The sequence below is a fragment of the Tyto alba genome, unplaced genomic scaffold (genome assembly GCF_018691265.1).
Source record: "Tyto alba isolate M040663 unplaced genomic scaffold, T.alba_DEE_v4.0 Super-Scaffold_6, whole genome shotgun sequence".
Classification (NCBI taxonomy): Eukaryota; Metazoa; Chordata; class Aves; order Strigiformes; family Tytonidae; genus Tyto; species Tyto alba.
Window position 1 is genome coordinate 54,408,520 of NW_024881327.1, and position 18,815 is coordinate 54,427,334.

At 48.0% G+C, this 18,815-nt stretch overlaps 1 protein-coding gene across 1 annotated transcript in view; it reads left to right on the forward strand.

The window, feature by feature from the left end:
• Positions 1 to 3,322: 3,322 nt before the first annotated feature.
• The window catches only part of EXOC6B (exocyst complex component 6B), a 310,684-nt gene continuing 295,191 nt past the window's right edge, over positions 3,323 to 18,815 (forward strand). The window contains 1 exon segment of the mRNA XM_033007046.2: positions 3,323 to 3,496. Coding sequence (XP_032862937.2) covers positions 3,384 to 3,496 — 113 coding nt within the window. The 5' untranslated portion in view covers positions 3,323 to 3,383.

Here is an 18,815-nt window from a genome sequence, read left to right on the forward strand (position 1 = left end):
CTGCTCCTTGCAAGCAGCCGGTCACGGTGTTTTGCCACAGGGGATTGTCCCCGTAAGCTGCGGTGCTGGAAGCACCAGCCTTCTGCCACGGATGCCGAGGCAGAGCAGCCGGCGGAGGCAGGCACAAAATGCACAGCGCTTCCCCCCGATACAGCTCCCGACCCAGCCCCAGGGGGAGGCAGCGCCAGGCTGCTGGGCTCAGAAATCGCCCTGCTATTTTTATCCGCTTTCCTTCCACTGCTGATGTGTCTCTCTGCTTCTTGGTCCTCCGAAAGCTTCTACCAGATCTCCATGGTGACTGCCGTCGGAGGACAGATTTTCCTGCTGGTGTTAACACATCCAAAGTGACATCCATCTGGTCTGGCACGACACCGTGTTTGGCAACTGCAGGAATGATGTGCAAGAGCTGGTGAGCTTCATGTGAACTCATGAAGTTTTTACTAAGCCCTCCTTGACCTTCCTGCGTTGTTCTAGTCATGATGCATCATGTTTTGGGAAGTTCTTTCATCCCTTTCTCATTCAATTAAATGATGATAGAGGGATATTCGGACCAGCAGCGTTCAACCTTCGCAAGCAGTGCTGAGGGAAGCCAGAGGCGTGCTCATACAATTAGCATAGTTTATTTATATCTCAGAAGATGAAATGACAAAAGCAAACGCAGAAACACTTGGTGATATGCATAACTTGGTCTCGGTCCTGCTCTTCATCCCCACCGTGCCTCTGGCAGAGCGTGGGATCTCCGGACAAGAACGGTTCCACCACACCTGATAACGTGTGGCTGGGAATGGGACCCTTCCAGCGTTGTTTTCACAACACAAAATAATAACAGTAATAACCAGTTGCTTCTGAAGGAGGGAGTCGTGCTAGGAGCTGCAGCGTTAAGCCTCGAGGAGACCTTGACACCCAAGGATGTTTCTGGGGACTGGCGGTGTTTTTTGGAGGAGGTTCCACCGTGTCCTTGGGTGAAGATGCCTTCTGAGTTGTGCAGCTCGGGGTGGGACACACTGCAGCTCAGCAGCTGGTGGGACATTTTAGGATCGAGCTGAAAGGTGGTTTGGTGTCAGCGGGGAGCTTTCTTTAGGATCACAGTTAATGGCACCTTTTCAGGCTGAGGTGACATTGTTTATGGGGCTGAGGGACAGGACGGGGCAGGCAGAGAGAAGGTTCATCCCTCGTGGGGCAGGGGATGCCTCTACTCAGGGCAGTGGCACAGGTTCATTCCTGCTGGTTCATTCCACGCATGGTGGGTGACAACAGTGTCACTGCCATGGGGCTGTGTCCCTTCAAGGGGATGGCATGAGGTCCCTGCCATGGGGCTGTGTCCCCTCAGGGAGGAGGATACGGCGTCGCTGCCACGGGGCAGTCCTCCCGCATGGCATGTGTCACTACCATGGTGGCTGTGTCCCCTCACGGTGGGTGTCACGGCCATGGGGCTGTGTCCCTTCATGGGGGGGGACATGAGGTCCCTGCCATGGAGCTGTGTCCCCTCACAGTGGGTGTCATGGCCATGGGGCTCTGTCCCCTCATGAGGGAGGACATGGTGTCCGTGCCATGGGGATGTGTCCCCTCTAGAGATCTTTTTGCCATGGTGGCTGTGTCTCCTCATGGGGGAAGACATGGGGTCCCTGCCAGGGTGACTGTGTCCCCTCATGGTGAGTGTCACAGCCATGGAGCCGTGTCTGCTCGTGGGATGTTTTTGCCATGGTGGCTGTGTCCCCTCACGGTGGGTGTCACTGCCACGGGGCCGTGTCCCCTCAGAGGAGGACACCGGGATCCTGCCATGGGGCTGTGCCTCTCATGGTGGATGTCATGGCCATGGGAGTGTGTCCCTTCATGGGGGAGGACAGGAGGTCCCTGCCATGGGGCTGTGTCCCCTCACGCTGGGTGTCACTGCCATGGGGCTGTGTCCCCTCAGAGGAGGACACCGGGATCCTGCCATGGGGCTGTGCCCCTCAGGGCAGTGTCACTGCCATGGGGCTGTGTCCCCTCAGGGACGTTTTTGCCATGGGGCTTTGTCCCCTCGTGAGATGTTTTTGCCATGGTGGCTGTGTCCCCTCACGCTGGGTGTCACTGCCATGGGGCTGTGTCCCTCAGGACAGTGTCACTGCCATGGGGCTGTGTCCCCTCAGGGATGTTTTTGCCATGGGGCTGTCCCCTCATGGGGGAGGACAAGCGGTCCCTGCCATGGGGCAGTGTCCCCTCATGCTGGGTGTCACTGCCATGGGGCTTTGTCTGCTCAGGGGATGTTTTTGCTACGAGGCTGTGTCCCCTCATGGTGGGTGTCACTGCCACGGGGCCGTGTCCCCTCAGAGGAGGACACCGGGATCCTGCCATGGGGCTGTGCCCCTCAGGGCAGTGTCAGAGCCACGGTGGCTGTGTCCCCTCACGCTGGGTGTCACAGCCATGGTGGCTGCGTCCCCTCGTGGGATGTTTTTGCCACGGTGGCTGTGTCCCCTCACGCTGCGTGTCACTGCCATGGGGCTGTGTCCCCTCATGGGGGAGGACAAGGGGTCCCTGCCATGGGGCAGTGTCCCCTCATGCTGGGTGTCACTGCCATGGGGCTTTGTCTGCTCAGGGGATGTTTTTGCTACGAGGCTGTGTCCCCTCACGCTGGGTGTCACTGCCACGGGGCCGTGTCCCCTCAGAGGAGGACACCGGGATCCTGCCATGGGGCTGTGCCCCTCAGGGCAGTGTCAGAGCCACGGTGGCCGTGTCCCCTCACGCTGGGTGTCACGGCCATGGTGGCTGTGTCCCCTCGTGGGATGTTTTTGCCATGGTGGCCGTGTCCCCTCACGCTGGGTGTCACTGCCATGGGGCTGTGTCCCCTCAGGGATGTTTTTGCCATGGTGGCTGTGTCCCCTCACGCTGCGTGTCACTGCCACGGGGCCGTGTCCCCTCAGAGAACACTGGGATCCTGCCATGGGGCTGTGCCCCTCAAGGCAGTGTCAGAGCCACGGTGGCCGTGTCCCCTCACGCTGGGTGTCACGGCCATGGTGGCCGTGTCCCCTCAGAGGAGGACACCGGCATCCTGCCATGGGGCCGTGCCCCTCCGGGCAGCGCCGCACCCACGGCTCCCTGTCCCCTCGGCGGCCGGCCGGCACCCATCGCCACGGCGGACCCCTCCCCTCCCGGGGCCGGTGGCCGCCCCCCGCCGCCAGCCCCTGCCCGCCCCTCGGCAGCCGGGCGCCGGCGCAGGCCGCGGCGGGGTTCCCCCCCCCCGCCCGCACTACATTTCCCGGCGTGCCGGGCGCGGCGGGGCCGGGCCGGGCCGCACGGAGCGGAGCGGAGCGGGCGGCCCCGGTGCTGGTACTGCGCGGGGCGGGGAGGGCTTGGGAGCGGGGCAGGGCAGGGCAAGGCAGGTGGGTCTGGTTCTATAAACCCCGATGGAGCGGGGGAAGATGGCGGAGCTGGAGAGCCTGGAGACGGCGGCGGAGCACGAGCGGATCCTGCGGGAGATCGAGAGCACCGACACGGCCTGCATCGGCCCCACGCTCAGGTGCGGCCGGGGCGGGGCGGCGGGACCCGGGGCGGGGGGGGGGGGTGTCGGGCAGGCTTCGCCTCGCCCCCCCCCCCCCCCCCCCCCTCCTTCCCTAGAAACTTTGAAGAAATGTTAATCGTTGTTATTTTTTTTTTTTTAAATAGTCGCCTCGGAAGTAGTAGCCCGTAGCCCCCTCGCTCCCCCCTGCCCCGGGGGCTGGAAGCGCCAAGAGGGACGAGCCTCGGCCTGTGCCCGGCCCTTGGGGTCGGGGAGGGGGGGGGCGGCTTCTCCTGCCCGGCTGCGGGTTCTCCAAGCTCCGCTCGGGGCCTGCGCCCCCGCCAGCCCCGCCGGGAGCTCTCGGGGTTCCCGCAGCCCTCCGCCGCCTTCCCCGGCGGGGTGAAGGAGGGGAAAGGAGATGCCTTTTCCTGCCCTGAGCAAGGAATCTATCAAGTTGTTCTTGGTGAACCGCCGTTTGCCCTTTTTGTTGATTTGTGTCTGTTTCGCAAAAACCGTGGCTAATTGTGAAGCCGTGGGTATGGGTACAATTACCATCCTGATGGTGATATGAGTTAATGCCTCTGTTTGCTTAATGGATCCTTTGTTCTCTTATTAAGCATCTTTTCCCAGTGGTTCTTGCAGTATCCTTCAGTCGGGAGAACCCGTTGCTTCATCAGCCTTAACTGCTGAGCTCTCCTCCTGCCCAAGGAGTGCAGATGGCTATAGTTGCCTGCCCAGGACCGCTGCCTGTTTGCTTTTCCTTTTCCTTCTGATCCTTTCCACGAGTCTGGGTCTGGCATTTCAGCCTTTTCAGTATTTCTTTGTGATGCTGGTTTGGATTTTACAGCAGTGGCTTCTGCTGCGTTGTTAATCTGAAAGATGCAGTAGCTGGCTCTTTAGCCAAAGCCAGTGTCTCGTAAGGAATCACCTGAGTTTTCTTAAAAAATATGATACTTTAGATCAATCATGCACATCTAAGACCAGCTCTTGCTAGCCAGACCTTGTAGCGTTATCATTGCTGCCCTGGTAGAAGCCATGTAATGGATTCAGTGAACTGAGACACCTCATCCCTCCTTCCCCCTCTTTAAAGTAAACCAGAAGTTCTCCAAAGAACTTTGTATCAAAATCAAAATGCGTTACTCGCAGCACTGAGCGCAAGTGTGCGTGTCATCCTCTGGAAGGTTGATGGTACAAACGGGTGGAGGATATTTATAGCTCTTTGTAACCAAATTGATCAGGCTGAGAGGTGGGGGGAAGATAGAGGTGTGTTGCCAGAGATACTTGGCTTCAAAATCTAAATAGCTGCGTTATCACAAACGGAAATTTGGGACTAAGCTTATTTGCTTTTTGTGGCGAGGGGAGCAGGGTGCCCTTTCGCAGGGCAGCGCAGCGCAGCTGGTTTCACCTTCCTCTTTCATCTGTTCTGCATCAGCCCCGGGAGCTGCTGAACTGGCAATCGCAGTGCCAGGTGGGAGTGTTTAGGTATAAACAGGACTGGAGCCTCCCATCCCACCCCCTCCACAATAGCCCTTCCTTTCTTTTTGATATTTAAGTTTTACAGACTCATGGTTTTAAATGATTTGTGTAGCTGTGTTTAAAAATAAATGAGTTTAAGCTGTTTGACTTGCAGTGATACTGCAGCACAGGCATGAAATTAAAATGGGAAAGCTTTTCATTCACGGAGCAGTAGAGCACTGGATTTAACTTGCTATAAGGTTGCCTATTTGTTTAGGTGTTTTTTTTTTTTTGACTTTTTGTGGTTTTCTTTCTGGAGTTCTCCTGTGAAGCCTTTAAAGGTAAACTAAATAGTAGGAGATGCTGAGAATTAGATATATTAACAAAACTGAAAAAACTGGTTCGTATGTCTGGGAACTGCCAGAATGAAGAGTGTGGGTGTTTTTTTTTCTATTTCATAGAACTAAGCGCAGCTGATCTTGTTTCTTAGTATTAAGGTTAGATGAGGAGGTAGACTTAATGTCAATCTTTGCATACCCACAGAAGAAACACTAATAAGCATCTGGGGTAAAGAAAGTTTTGTGCTTTGCTAGAATTAACTGTTGGAGTAGGGTGGTACTTCATCAGGGGTATTATTAATGATATAAGCAATACCTGCTCCAAGCATTTTTGGAGTTGAAACTAGACCAGCTCAGGGTAAACACGATGTGCTGAAGAGTCTGGAAAAGAGGATGATGGAAACTTTTTTAAAAAAAGCTGACTCACTTCTTGTAGGCATCATGGAAGAAATGTGTCTTCAGGAGTCAGGCTGGCTTCTCTTCTAGGAACAGCAGTCCCAAAGTGCAGTTCAGAAATAGGCTGGACTGCCAGGCCCCTGCTGCCAGCAGGAGCTTGTTTGCAGAACTGCGCTTTTATCAGTTGCTGCCTTGGCAGAGTGAGATATTCCGACGGCAGCCACTCTGTGTTGTCCTGGCGCAGCACTCGAGGCTGAATTGCTATTAACAGAAGGGGATGGAGGGGTTAAGATATTAATATTTAAGGTCCAACTAATTCATCTGTCTGGGTGGGTTTGTGTCCCACCCATCAGGGAGAGCATTTTCTGTTAGAAAAATAGCAAGTGTAGTAATTCTTGCCCTGGGGCAGGGGAGGGACAAGATGCCTTCTTGAAGTCCCTTCCAGCCTTATTTTTCTGCTCTGCTCTCGCTGTGATTCTGGGAGTCAGTGCCATGGGCCGGGACTCCATTGTGCTGGGCACTGTGCAGATGTGGAAAGAAGCCTGCCCCTCTTCAAGGAGAGGAATTTCATTCTAAATATAAAATGGGAGACAAGGGCATGTGAGGAAGCGTTGCAACAGCCTTGGTCTGTGTGATGAGCTGTGCTAGTCTCGTGTCTTGCTATGCCGGTGGCTCTGATGCCATCGAGGTCTCTTCTCTATTTTTTTTTATACCTGATGGTGAATGTCACTGCGTTTGAAGGAGGACACCGAGCGAGTTCAGTGAGTCTTTGTGGGGATCCCCTTGAGTCTGCAATACTCCTGGAATCAAAATAATCCACTTCAGGATGTCTTTCCTGCTATTCAACCTCTACTAATTATATCCATTGCTCCCAATTCCTCTTCCTTCTGCTGGTCTAATTCCTCTTTTTTTTTTTTTTTTTTTTTTTTTTCTTTCCCGTTGTATTATGCTTCTTGATTTTTGCAGGGTATTTTTGGATCTCCTCTCTGTATCTGGGTTTCTAAGAATCACTTCTGTCTGCAGGATCAGATAACCTTCTAGGGGAAAAGGAGATCTTTCTTACTTAAAACCATCTCTTCACTAAGCTGTGACATCCCCGTGCTCTGATTTCTATTACATTCAATTGACTGATCAAGTCTGTTACTCTTTGGTGAACTTTCTGTCCACTTCAGCTTTTTTTTTTTTTTTTAGTGATGGGAAACTGGCAATGGACTTTAATATTCTAGCCACAGACACTGTGAGTGAGGATGGATGCCTCTGTGGTTTCTATTCAAAGTTACTCTTGGAGAAAAGGGTAGTCTCTCACTCTGCAAGCTCATACAACATTTGCTGAGCACTTGTCCTGAAATATCTCACTTTTGATACATAGAGGTTACTTTGTTGCATGGCTGATTCTGTTTTACTTTCTTCTGTGATTGATTTATTTTCTCCCTTTAACTTCTCCCTAGCTCTTCCTGTGTTTTGTGCTGTACTCCTAGGTTTTAAATGATTGACTCAAACTGGTACAGAATAAAGTCAGGAGAAACAGTGAGATTATTTTGTATGACACCCCATAATTGTGGGCTGTATAACTTCACCTACTTTTTCCCTGTGCTCAGCCTGTCATCTAAGGATGAGCCCGTGTGATTATCTGAATTGCTAATCATTTAAAAGAAGTTCTTGGTTTCAGCCTGCGGATGTTTTGCTGTCCTTTCCCGTGCTCCTCTGCAGTGTCCTTTAACACCCCGTGTCTTCTCACGGTTAAAATACAGGCTTGTCTTTTGAGGTCACTTCAGTTATACAGCTTGAGCTCTGCAAGGCTATCATTCTGAAACTCCCCTTTCCTACTCTCAAGCTGCATTTGCAGCTTTTTGAAAACGGTGAAGGATTTTTAAACAGCATTTAATAAATTTAAAAAGCCCTGTCTGGCCACATAGATGTAGTTACAGTATTCCTGCTGTCTCCTCACTGCTTTAGAGGCAGATAAAATTACGCTGATACTGTAGTAGTCTCTAGCTTGTACACTGAGGGATTGGAGAAGCTCTCTTTTCTGCAGCGTTCTAACAGGAATTGTTACTTAATGCAGAGTTATTTGCTTGGGAGCACGGTTGTTTGTGGCTATGGATCATGTTTCTCATTGCTCCATCTCTACCTTCGTGCTTCGTTCTCCCGCAGCACAAGTTGTTGAGAAGGATCAAGATTCCCGAGCGATTGTTCTCTACGGCTGCCTGATGTCATGGTTTGTTATTCTGCCAACTTTTGTGTCATCTGCAAATTATATCATTGGCTCTTTTTTTTTTTTTTTTTTCTTTTTAGGTATATATTTGCTTTCTAAATCATTCCGTAGTGGTTGAGATTTTAATCAGTTATGTTTGGACTAGTATTTACCTGTGCCCCTTTAGGAAACTGAGAAATGTTATTTCTCAGACAGCAATTAATCAGCCAGTCTGTGCTTTTATATAGAACTATATTTTTAATGGGAATTTCATATCTGTCTGCTAATTATGTGTGTTTGGAGGGATTACAATGTTGTTTGACCCAAGAATGAAATTAAGCACACTTGATAGGGTAGCGTTGCTACTAAGCAGCTCTTGACTGAGATTAAAGTAGGACTGCAGTTAAGCTCTGTTCCTTAATTCCTTTATCAACTCTTCCGTGACCGTGTCTGGGATTAGTGTTGCTCTGGCTGACCCAGAACTACCTGGCCGACTCATTTACCGTACTGGCAGTGAGCCGGGTCCACCCCCTGCCCGCAACCTCCCCCGTGCCCAGGTTCATCTTTAACAGTGGAGCCAGAGGTCTTCAACTTTATTTATTTATTTATTTATTTTAGGATTCTGGGTCTCCTGGCTTGAATGCTTGACAAATAATGTTCTTGTTTGGGATTAATGGATGTAATTAACCTCATCTCCTATAGGGTCATTGCCGTAGGCCCTCTGTGGTACCCTCAGGCTCTGGCGGGCTGTTTGGGGGTGGCGTTGAGATGCCTGTGCTGGGTGTGTGGGAGCCAGAGGTGCTGGTGCTGCAGTCCATCGTGCTGACATTGTTCGGTGCTACCTCGGGTCCAGGCAGGAGCAACGTGACAGTGCAAATAGAGGCAGCTTGTCGGGGGTTCTGACTCCTGAGCTGGTACTGACGGCCTGGAAGGGAGATGTTCTCTGGTTTATTTTCTTCTACACCTTCAAATGGAGCTGAGCTGGAGCTATTGCAGCCCTATTCCAGTGCCTTTCAGGTTTCTGGTGATGAATTTTGAAAACTGAGGCTTTGTTCTTAAACATAAACTTATGGATGGGGTCCTACAGGTGCTGGGGCTCTTGCTTAGCCCCTCTCAGCTCTCCAGTGTCTCTGTAGTGGAAAGATGTGGCATTACTACAAGCTCTGTGGTACACCTGGTTGGAAAATGAATCTAGATGGAAAAATAACTCAGTTAAAAAGTGTTTTGCTTTAATACAGCTCTGTTTCAACATATTTTGCTGTGTGGTAGCACAAATACTGTTTCCAGCCCAGGAAGGAGGATGTGTGGGGATGGGAGCCGAGGGATTTGGTGGTGGCAAAAGTCAAGATTGAATCTTTCTAGATTTCTAAAAGCTCAGTGAGTTTGTCCAACCAGGCATTAACCTGCTGTGTTGTTCCTAATCCACGGTCACAGGCACTGATGTGGGCTTGTTCAAGCTGCCCGTGGTTAAGTGCACATTGCTTCCTGCAGCTGGGGATATGAGATGTATTTTGATGGGCCGGTATTGGATTAAGCAGTTTCCTCACCTTCCATTTGCTCCTCCCAAACCTTGGTGTGCCACAGCATTTGTGTGGGTGCTGAAACACAACTCTTCCCTTTCCCACCTTATTGGAGTTATTTTTTTCACCTGGATCAGTTTGCCCCCACTTCATCTTGGGCTGGTTTTGTGGCTTCTCAGCATCCAGACTGGCACACGGGATTTGGTGGCCAGGTACCGGCTCTGAGGACCAGCTGTGCTATTAGATATCTGATGTCCATGAATTTGGACATGTCCTTTGTCCACAAGCTGCTTGCAATTCCCTCACCTGGTAGAATACTGTTTGACTTGGTTGGAGAGCATAACTGGTTTCTGGAGGGTCGGATGAGCATGGAAGCCCTGACACAGTAAGGAGCAGGAGCAGCAGTTTGAGTCTTCTGTGTTGGGTGCTAAGAATGAAGGCTGGCCGAGCTGGTCCGAATCTCTGCTGCAGGGAGTGAGATGAGGATAATAGTCTGTGTTACAGATGTGAAGTGGGGGGTAATGACAGGCATCTAGCTTAACAGCTTCCCTATTAGTATTTTAGAGTGGAGGAGTGAAGATGCTACATGTCTGTCTGATCACTCTTGGGACCACCTTCACCGGTGGTAGGGGCCTGTGATCACTGACGTTTGTCCTTCAGCCAAACCTGGATCAGCTTTGGGATGAGGTGGACCTTCTCTCTTAAGCGTTCTGGGCCTGGCTAAGAAGTCCCTCCTCAAGGTCCAAGGCACAGTAAGAATTGAAGATCATCTGAAAGTAACACACAGTATCTGTAAAAATCCCTTGAGGCTCAATACAGTGAGAGCTTACACGTAACAGAGCTAAAACTCTACTGAGTTGTTGTCGGTGCTCCACCTTGGCTCCACGAGTCCCATCTCTACAAGTCCCATCCCTTACTTTACGTACAGTAATTTGGGAACTGCCAACTGCCAGCAAAGCAATGCCATGAAGAAATAGCACAGGCTGTCTAGACACTAACTGTTGGCCGCAAAGCTTGCTCAGGAAGCTGCTTGTAACAACTGTAAATTGTCTCCTAATAAAAGCCTTGCAGGATCTTTTGAAGCATCTTTCAGCCCATTCTCCTGCCACCCAGACAGGGAAACTGCAATCTCCTGAAAATAAGCCTGGGCCTCTGTTCATATGTACATAATTAAGCGTCTTTAAAAGACAGTTCATTGCAATACTGCTTGAATTATATTAGCATTTCCTTCTGGCCAGGCTGATGCTGTTCAGCTCTGAGTTTTCTGTTACGGAGAAATAAAGTATCAGCAACTGCTCCTGTGAAATAATTTAGTATCAGTATTAACCATCCATCAGGAGATGGACTGCTCTGGCTTAGTGTGTGGAGCATTGGCAGTCTCTGTCTGAATGTACACTTTACCTAATTATCTCAGGTTTTTTATGGATGCTTTCTCATTTGCAGTGCTAAGGTTCTGCAAACACTTTTGAGATGGTGTATCCTTATAATTCACGTACCCCTTTTTATTTCAGTCTGCACCCTGGTGCAACCTGAAGGGAACAGCTTGCAAGAATGTACTGCTCAATTATTTATACCTTGTATTTTCTTTTTTTTTTTTTTTTTTTTTCTCTCACAGAAGTATATTTCTTTCTGGAATTTAATGAATCGCTGTCAAAGGACAGATTATCAAATGCCTGTTCCTATTCTGTGGGATGTGGTTGTGTGCCTGGGCTCTCAGTAGCTCACTGAATTTATTTTCCCACTTACCCTCCAACCACGTCGTTTACTATAGCAGTGTTGTGAGGCAGTAAGCTAAAAGGGGATATTTCCCTTGAATCTTAGGGAAAGACTGCTCTACTAATTTGTTTTGATGTCTTCTAGAGTTCTCACTGTGTGTGACTTAGCAGTATTTCATCTCGAGTTGGCAGCTGAACTCATCTTTAGAGTTCTCTGCTCTCTGGCCTATAGAGGCTTGCAGAAAAGTAGGAGCTTGAAGACTTGGTTGATTGAGCCTCTGTAGGCAGAGTCCTGTGGCATTTAAGTCTACCTAGACTGTCCTTTCTGTTTCTGTTTCTCTTTCTGATTTGGCTTTTAGTGGTTTGAAGGATTTTTGTCTTTTTCTAAAAAAAAAAAAAAAAATAAAAATAAAAATAAGCATTTAGTCCTTGGCTGTAGAAGCCTAATAATACTGACTTTCAGAATGTTTTTCTGAAAGGAGAGAAAATGCAACCTTTGAGGAAAAAACTGAAATGACCGGGATTGCTTAATCTAGAGAAGATGAGACAGGCACACAATTCATCTTCAGATGCAGAATAGACTGTTGAGAAGATGAAGAAAAGCTCTTCTTTCATGTCTGTGCACGGGCTGGGATCTGGGCTACAGTTGCAGCAGTGGGGATTTAGGATTGATGCAAGGAAGTGCTTTCTAACTAATAGTGGAGAAAATCACAGAAGTGTTCATACTGGTCACATCAAAAGCTTTTCTTCCGCATCGTCCTGTCTCTGAGCGTTAGTGAGGAGTGGGTGCTTATCAAATGAGATACAGAGCAAGTACGGACACATGCTTCTAGTGTCTTGCAGTCTGCACTTTGGAGACTTTTGGCACAGTTTGTACCAGCATTTCTCTATTCAAGAGCCTTCCCATGGATCTTTTCTTTGCAACTGTCTCGTCAACTTTTAGTCTGCTGGTGCTCTCACACTGAAACATTTTACAATGATGAGTTCTGCAGTTTAACTGTGCATTGTGTATTCCTTTAGGGTTTGAAATTGGTGGTGTCGTGTTTTTTTTTTTTTTTTTTTTTTTTTTTTGCTAGGACAAAGGTCTAGGCTCTGACAAAGGATTCTGAGAAATACTAATTTTTTGGTTTGTTTTTTTGCCTTCCAAGCTGAAGGTTCTAAATTCATTATATTCTCCTGGTAAAGCTGTTTTGAATTGCTTGTTATCCCTGTTGCTTTTCTTGGTATCTTTTCTCATGAAACTATCACCTTATTGCAATGATGCCGGAAAAATCAGAGCTGTACGTGGTAATCAAGATGCAGATTCACATCTTGAGATGTGTTAAGTAGCACAGTGATGTTTTCTGCTTTGCTTTCTCTTCTTTTTTTCTTGCAGTCTCTGTGGTCTGAGCCAACACTTCTGACAATATAGCCACAATACTGCTGGCGTCTCTCCTCCTCAGTGGTAGTAGTTAATTTGGAGCCCATTGCTGTCGGTGTATTATAAAGCGTTTGTCTCCCGTTCCTCCCCTGCAAGTGTCCTGCGTTACGCTGCTGGCACTGAGCTTTTATTTGTCATTTTGTCACCTGATACTCAGTGTTGTAAGATCCTTTGCAGCTTGCTTCTTTGGCGTGAATCCAACTGAATAGTTCTGTGTCCTCTGCAAAATGTCATCTTGATGTTCATCCCTTCCTCCAAACCACTGTGAAACAGGCTGAACAAGAGGGACATCAACCATCTATTTTTTTCCTTTGAATTTTCACAATGCTTTTAACATTCAAGTGCGTTAGGTTGACCAGATCCCCCTTGTTAACAAGTCTGACTCCTTCAAAGAGTGCTAGTGAATAAGATGTGTGAATACCACCCAAAGAAGCTGTTGTCTCCTTCTCTATATTGGACTTTTTACATGTTTGCTAACTATTTCATAAAAAAGACTTGTATTTTGCCCAGTCACGTTTAGTACTCTGTAGCTTGCAGGATTCTTCACGCACTGCAGAAGCCACTAAAGAAATTGGTATCGTGTTTTCCATCTTCCACTTCTCACGTGGTAACCACAATATTAGCAATAGGTTATTGCTGACCTGGTGTTCATGGCCTGGCAGTTTTATGTAATGCACCTTTAGTGTTGTGGAGCAAACACAGCTGTTCACTTTACTGAGCTGGGCTAAGCATCTTCTATTAATTTCTCAGTCTGTTGCAGCAGGGGAAGTTCTGGGGCAGAAACTCCTTAGTCCCATCCGTGGGATGCAGCAAACCATTTTTCCAGGCATTCCACGGTAGAAGAGTTTTCCTGAAAGAGCTCCCACTCCCTTGCTTGTTCTGGCAGGTTTCCTGCTCCCGATGTTCAAAGAAGCCACTAGTTTTTTCATATATTAACTAATTAGCTTCTCACATGTCTTTTTTTGCATGGATTATTTTGCACGTGAGCTTAGCTTACTTCATTTTGTGCTCTTTAATCTTCCAGAGTTGAAAAATTTTTCTTTTATTCCTTGAAAGTCTCCTCTACAGCTGTTTATCCATGGTGGCTGAGGGGGGTATATGTGTGTGAATGTTTAAAGCCTTTTTTCATAGTTAGTATACTGCTGCTTTAGAGCGCATAAATATGTCTTTTAAGCAGTTTCATTGCCACCCACAAGCATTTAATACTTTTAGCTGTTCCTTTTTAATTTCCTTTTTTGGGTAGGGAAGAAATGAAGAAGCATGCTGTTTTTCTTCTTTGTAGTGATGTGTGACAGTAACGGTTTTCTTCCTGCTCCCACAAAGGTGCTCGATTTGGGTGTTTTACCCAAACTGTTGCAGAGAGCCCAGCGTTAATTCCGAACGCTTCAAAAGGTTGGAGCAGAAGCACTTTCTTCGGTAGGTTTTCCTGACCCTCTGCTAACAAAATCCCTTGGCAAGCCTAAGACTTTAATCTTGGCACGGGTCCCTCGTTTGCCTACAGAGCATCTTGTCTGAAGGGTTTGAGAAGTAGGGTAGACCTACGCCGGTTAGGGAAGGTTGACCTTGTGGTGGGGACTGAAGTGGAGGTGGAAATCCCTTCCCTGTGAATCGGTAGGCTGCTTGACTTTGCTTCCACTGGTATCTCTGGTCATGAGTTAAGGTCCAAAAACGATTGCTGGGCTGGCCATGATGTCCTTTCAGTAGTATGCAGCATGGTCCTCTGCTCAAATATAATACGGTAGTTTTGGGAGGGGTCAGGATGACTCTCCTGCTGAAACTCCTCTTCCTCTGCTTGTGCACATCAACTGCATCATGTGTGACACTCAGGGTGTTTCCAGTAAGTGCGTGTCCAAGCTTCTGGGAAGAGTCTGTCCCCCTCTCACCAGGTTTGAGGAGCCACCAGAACAGCTCCTCTCGAGCGTGCTGCCACCAGAGCAGTTCCTCCAGCCCAGCTTTGGCTGCCGTCCTTTGTCAGCCCTTGTGAGGGCAGCAGGCTGCGGGCTGGGTTGACCGTTCTGCTGGATGTTGTCCTTGTTGAAGTGGTTCCACCTCCAGTATCATAGGTTGCATGCCACAGTTTCTTGAAAAAAAATCTGAAAATCGGAGTCCAGGATTTTTGAGTTGCTGTGGCTGTATCTTAAGAAGGGACATCCTTTAATAAAATCTCTAGACGCAGTTTTAGGTCCTCATAAAGAATTGCTTCTTTGTAATACCCAACCGTTTTCCAGGTGCTGTCTGTCTTGCAGAAGTGAGGATGCACGATGCGCCTGTCTGCTGGAACTTCCTCTCTGCTTCCAAATCCATTTTGGTTTGGAAAATCAGTGTACGGATAATTGGCTCTCCTGCTGGGTTGGCCTTAGGGCTGGCAATTTGCTAAGGCAAGACACGTGCTGATTTGTGCTCTTTCAGTCACTTAGACACAAAGGAGCTGAGCAGCCTTAGTGGGGGCAGAACAGCAGGTGAGCAAATCCTCTGTTTCTCCTGATTTTCAACCATAGCTATTAAGAAATCTGAGGATGAAGCTGGTCATGATCCTGCTTTTGGGGTGGACTGGTGACTTTGGGATTTTTAAACTGCAGGCAACAGTGATAGAAAGGTCCAAATCTGCAAAGGTGACTGTTTTCTTCCCCAAATCCCTGTGGCACGTTAAGCTCTTATTTAGCAACCTGTTATCTGACTTGTTTATTAATAATTTGCTTCTGGCCTGAACATCCAGTGGATTGTGAGTGTGCCAGTGTTGTCACTGGTGTGGCCTGAGCACATGAAGCAAGGACACCCTGTGCACGGGGAGAGGCTTTTGGGAGTGACCTGACCTGACTGCCTGATGTCCTCGTGTCAGAGCAGGACTGTCACAGAGCTGAGTTCACTTTGTGTTGCTTGCTCTGGGTGTGGTGACATGTCCTACACAATAGGTAGCAGTGTTGTGAACGCGTGTGTCCTTGCATGCCCTGGCTGGGCGAGGAGGAAGCCCAAGGATCTGCCCTTGGGTGTATTAATAGATGAGGATTTAGCTCAACAGTTGTGTGATGAGCTGTGACTTGGGTGTCCAAGACTCATCATCAGCTGCTGTCCCAGTGAAAGAAAGTGTTTCTTGTGTTCTTAAAAACCCAAAATGGTCATGCAGGGGACCAAAGCCTCCTTGAGCTCAGGTGTCCCTGTGGTTGTTGCTCGTTTTGGAGGGCGAGGGTGCTGCTGGAGCTGCAATAACCTCGTCCCTCCTCTGCACCCCTCTCCCTCAGCCAGCTTGCTAATGATTCATGTGTATCCCAGAGGAGCTTTTTTTTTTTTTTTCCGTCTCGGCATTGAAATAATTCCTTGCCTCCCCTTCTGTTACAAATAGTTTCAAATGTCTCTCCCAAGCTGCTAGCTGGCTGCATGTCCCCCGTGCAGTACCTTCTGCGGATGTTGGGGCCAAGGATTCCGACAAAGCGGAGCAGGGTGTGTGCCTGTGACTGATGCTTAGCTACACGCTTGCTTTGAGTTTCAGACTTGCAAGAGCGAGCAAACAAAATCTCCTCCTTAAAATCTGTCAGTGAAGTTAAGAGATTTGCCAGGTCTTCCATAAAAGGTTCACTGAGAAGCCAAGTGCTGCTTTTTTTTTTTTTTTTTTGTCCTCCTTATGGCCATCCAAGAGGAACAGAAAGGGAAAAGATGAGTGTAAGGAGCATTTTTTCCCCTCTCTGCTGAGTAATGAAGGGTTTGAAAGTAAGATGAGTTGCTGGAAATGCAGAGGCAGCTCTTGGCAGCATTTCAGGTGATGGACATGGCTCTAGATTTTGCTTTTAGGCTGATGTCTCAAACTCTAAGTGAATGTGAACTTCCTTACTAGTAGATACAACCTCCTGGAAGATGGTACCCATTAACAGAATATTTTTAAAATATCACCATTCATAAGCTAGCCTTTGCTTTCCTTCTGGGTGGATGGTTGTTAGGAGCTGGAGAGAGTAAAGATTGTTGAACCATCTCATGAGTCCATTTCCTTCTTTCTCTGTCTATTTGCAGAGAATTGGACATCAAAAGATTGTAATCTGACTTTGTTAGAGAAACTATGCTGTTGAAAGGCTGTTAAACATATTGGTATCGTTCTCAGCTTGCCTTTTTCCAGGCAGTTAACATCATGTGAGGCAAGGTCTGGGAGCAAAGAGCTGGGGCTGGTTATGGATGTTAGGTGAACAGGCTGATCTGGTCTAGGGGTGGGAATGGAGGAATCTGGCACCTTTTGAATTCAGAGTGAATTAATCTGTTGTCTTGGCTTAGAAACCAACCTCATGGGGTCTTCCTGTGCGAGTGAGGTGTTGCCTTTGGTAGAAATAGACACTCCATGCTCAGCTGCTTCAGTGAGGATGTCTGATCCTAGATTACTCTTTAAGTTTACAGACTTTGTTGCTAATCACCTCTTAAAAGGAGGCTAGAGATCTGCTCACCATGAATTCTATGTGAATCTTCTGGAGCCATTTCTCTGTCAAATTGGAGAGTTTTCCTTTGTTCAGAATGATGTACACCTCTACGGACTGTCTGACTCTGTGGCTTCAGGGTGATGTTAACTGTATTTATGGGGCTCTTTAACATTAAAATCGCCTCTCCATGCTTCAGGGAAGACACAGGAATGAGAGCAAAACATATTCCACTGGAGCTAAAGACCCTGACTAGGGAAGGAAAGCCCGTGGACTGTTGTTCTTTGGTGTCTTGTGATTTTGCCCATTTACTTTTACAGCTTAAGGTTAACAACACCCCTTTGAAACACAGGCAGAGCATTTAATTGATAGGTAATGTCCACGTCCTCTCATGAAGAACCAGGATCAGACTTGTCCTGGTATTTAGCCGAGCAACTTCAGCTGAAGCATCCTTCCTGGAAGGAGAGTCTGGGAATTTCAGATGATCTGTTTGGAGAACACACGTTTTCTTTCTTAATTTCTTCTAGAACTGAACTGAGATGCCCAAACTGTTTCAGCTAGTGAGTTATCTAGTGTGTGTAGTGAGTGCAGTGCTCGCTGCGGCTGCATGGTTGTGTTGGTGAAGGCAGCTGGTTCAGAGAATACCCAGAAAGGCTGGTGTAGGTATGCAAACACATGCACGTGTGGCAGTGCTCTTCTGGATACTAATTGCCCATGCTGCATTTGGCATCTCTTGCCTCTGAAAAAAATACTTGGTAGATGGCTCACCTGTCTTCTGCCTCCTGTTCTGAAACATCTCAAGTGCTGCTATCATATTTTTATCTTAAAAACTTGATAAATGTCTGGGAAAATTAGTAATTTAAAGTCAGAATTCAAATTCAAGTTAAAATGCTATTGCTTCTGGCTTGCATCTTGTAGCCCAGCGCAAACTGGGGAGTATTTTGCCCATAGGACTTGAACCAGCCACAACCACGAGCTGTGTGGCCTCCAAGGGCTGCTCTTAACGCCACGCAGAGAGCTTGGCTAGCTCGCCTCAGAAAGCGGCAGGCTGTGTTACTGATTTTCGTCTTCTCATCTGCCCTGGGTGCTCTCACTGAAACTGAACCTATCTTCCGGTTTTAAGTGGAATTCTTTGAAAGTATTTAATGTTACTGGATTTCCTTTGCATTTAAGTGCTAGAGAAACCCCAGTCTGAGTTTTTTCTTAGATCCTGCCCTCCCACGCAGGGCTATAGCAAACTTCTCTTCAGGAAAATTCTCTTTGGCCTTTCAATGTGTAAAGGGGGCTTCTAAGAAAGATGGGGAAAGACTTCGTACCAGGGCATGTAGTGGCAGGACAAGGGGCAATGGCTTTAAACAAGAACCTGTGTAGATTTAGATTGGACTTTTTTTATGATGAAGGTAGTGAGACGCTGGCCCAGGGTGCCCAGAGCAGCTGTGGCTGCCCCCTCCCTGGAAGGGTTCAAGGCCAGGTTGGACGGGGCTGGGAGCCCCCTGGGCTGGGGGAAGGGGGCCCTGCCCGGGGCAGGGGGGGGCACTGGATGATATTCAAGGTCCCTTCCAACCCAAACCAGTCTGTGAGTCTATGAAACAAAGCAGCAGAAGCTAAAGCTGTGTAGTGATGGTTATCTTTGTGATTTCTCCTCTGAATTAGTATCACAGCATGGCATGTTGTGGTCCTTGTAAGATATTTTTTTTTTTTTTTTTTTTTTTTTTTTTTTTTTTTTTTTTTGCAGTGCAAGCTGAAAATGCTGTAGCTGGGCTAGAAAGTGTGTATTGTGTTGGCCGTAATAGATGGGGATGTTTATGTTCTGGACCAGACAAACTGGAAATGGGAGTTTTCCAATTTGTGCTGTACTTGTGGTCTTTGTGGCAGGTGTGGATTTATCTCGTGGTCCCTGGGAATGTG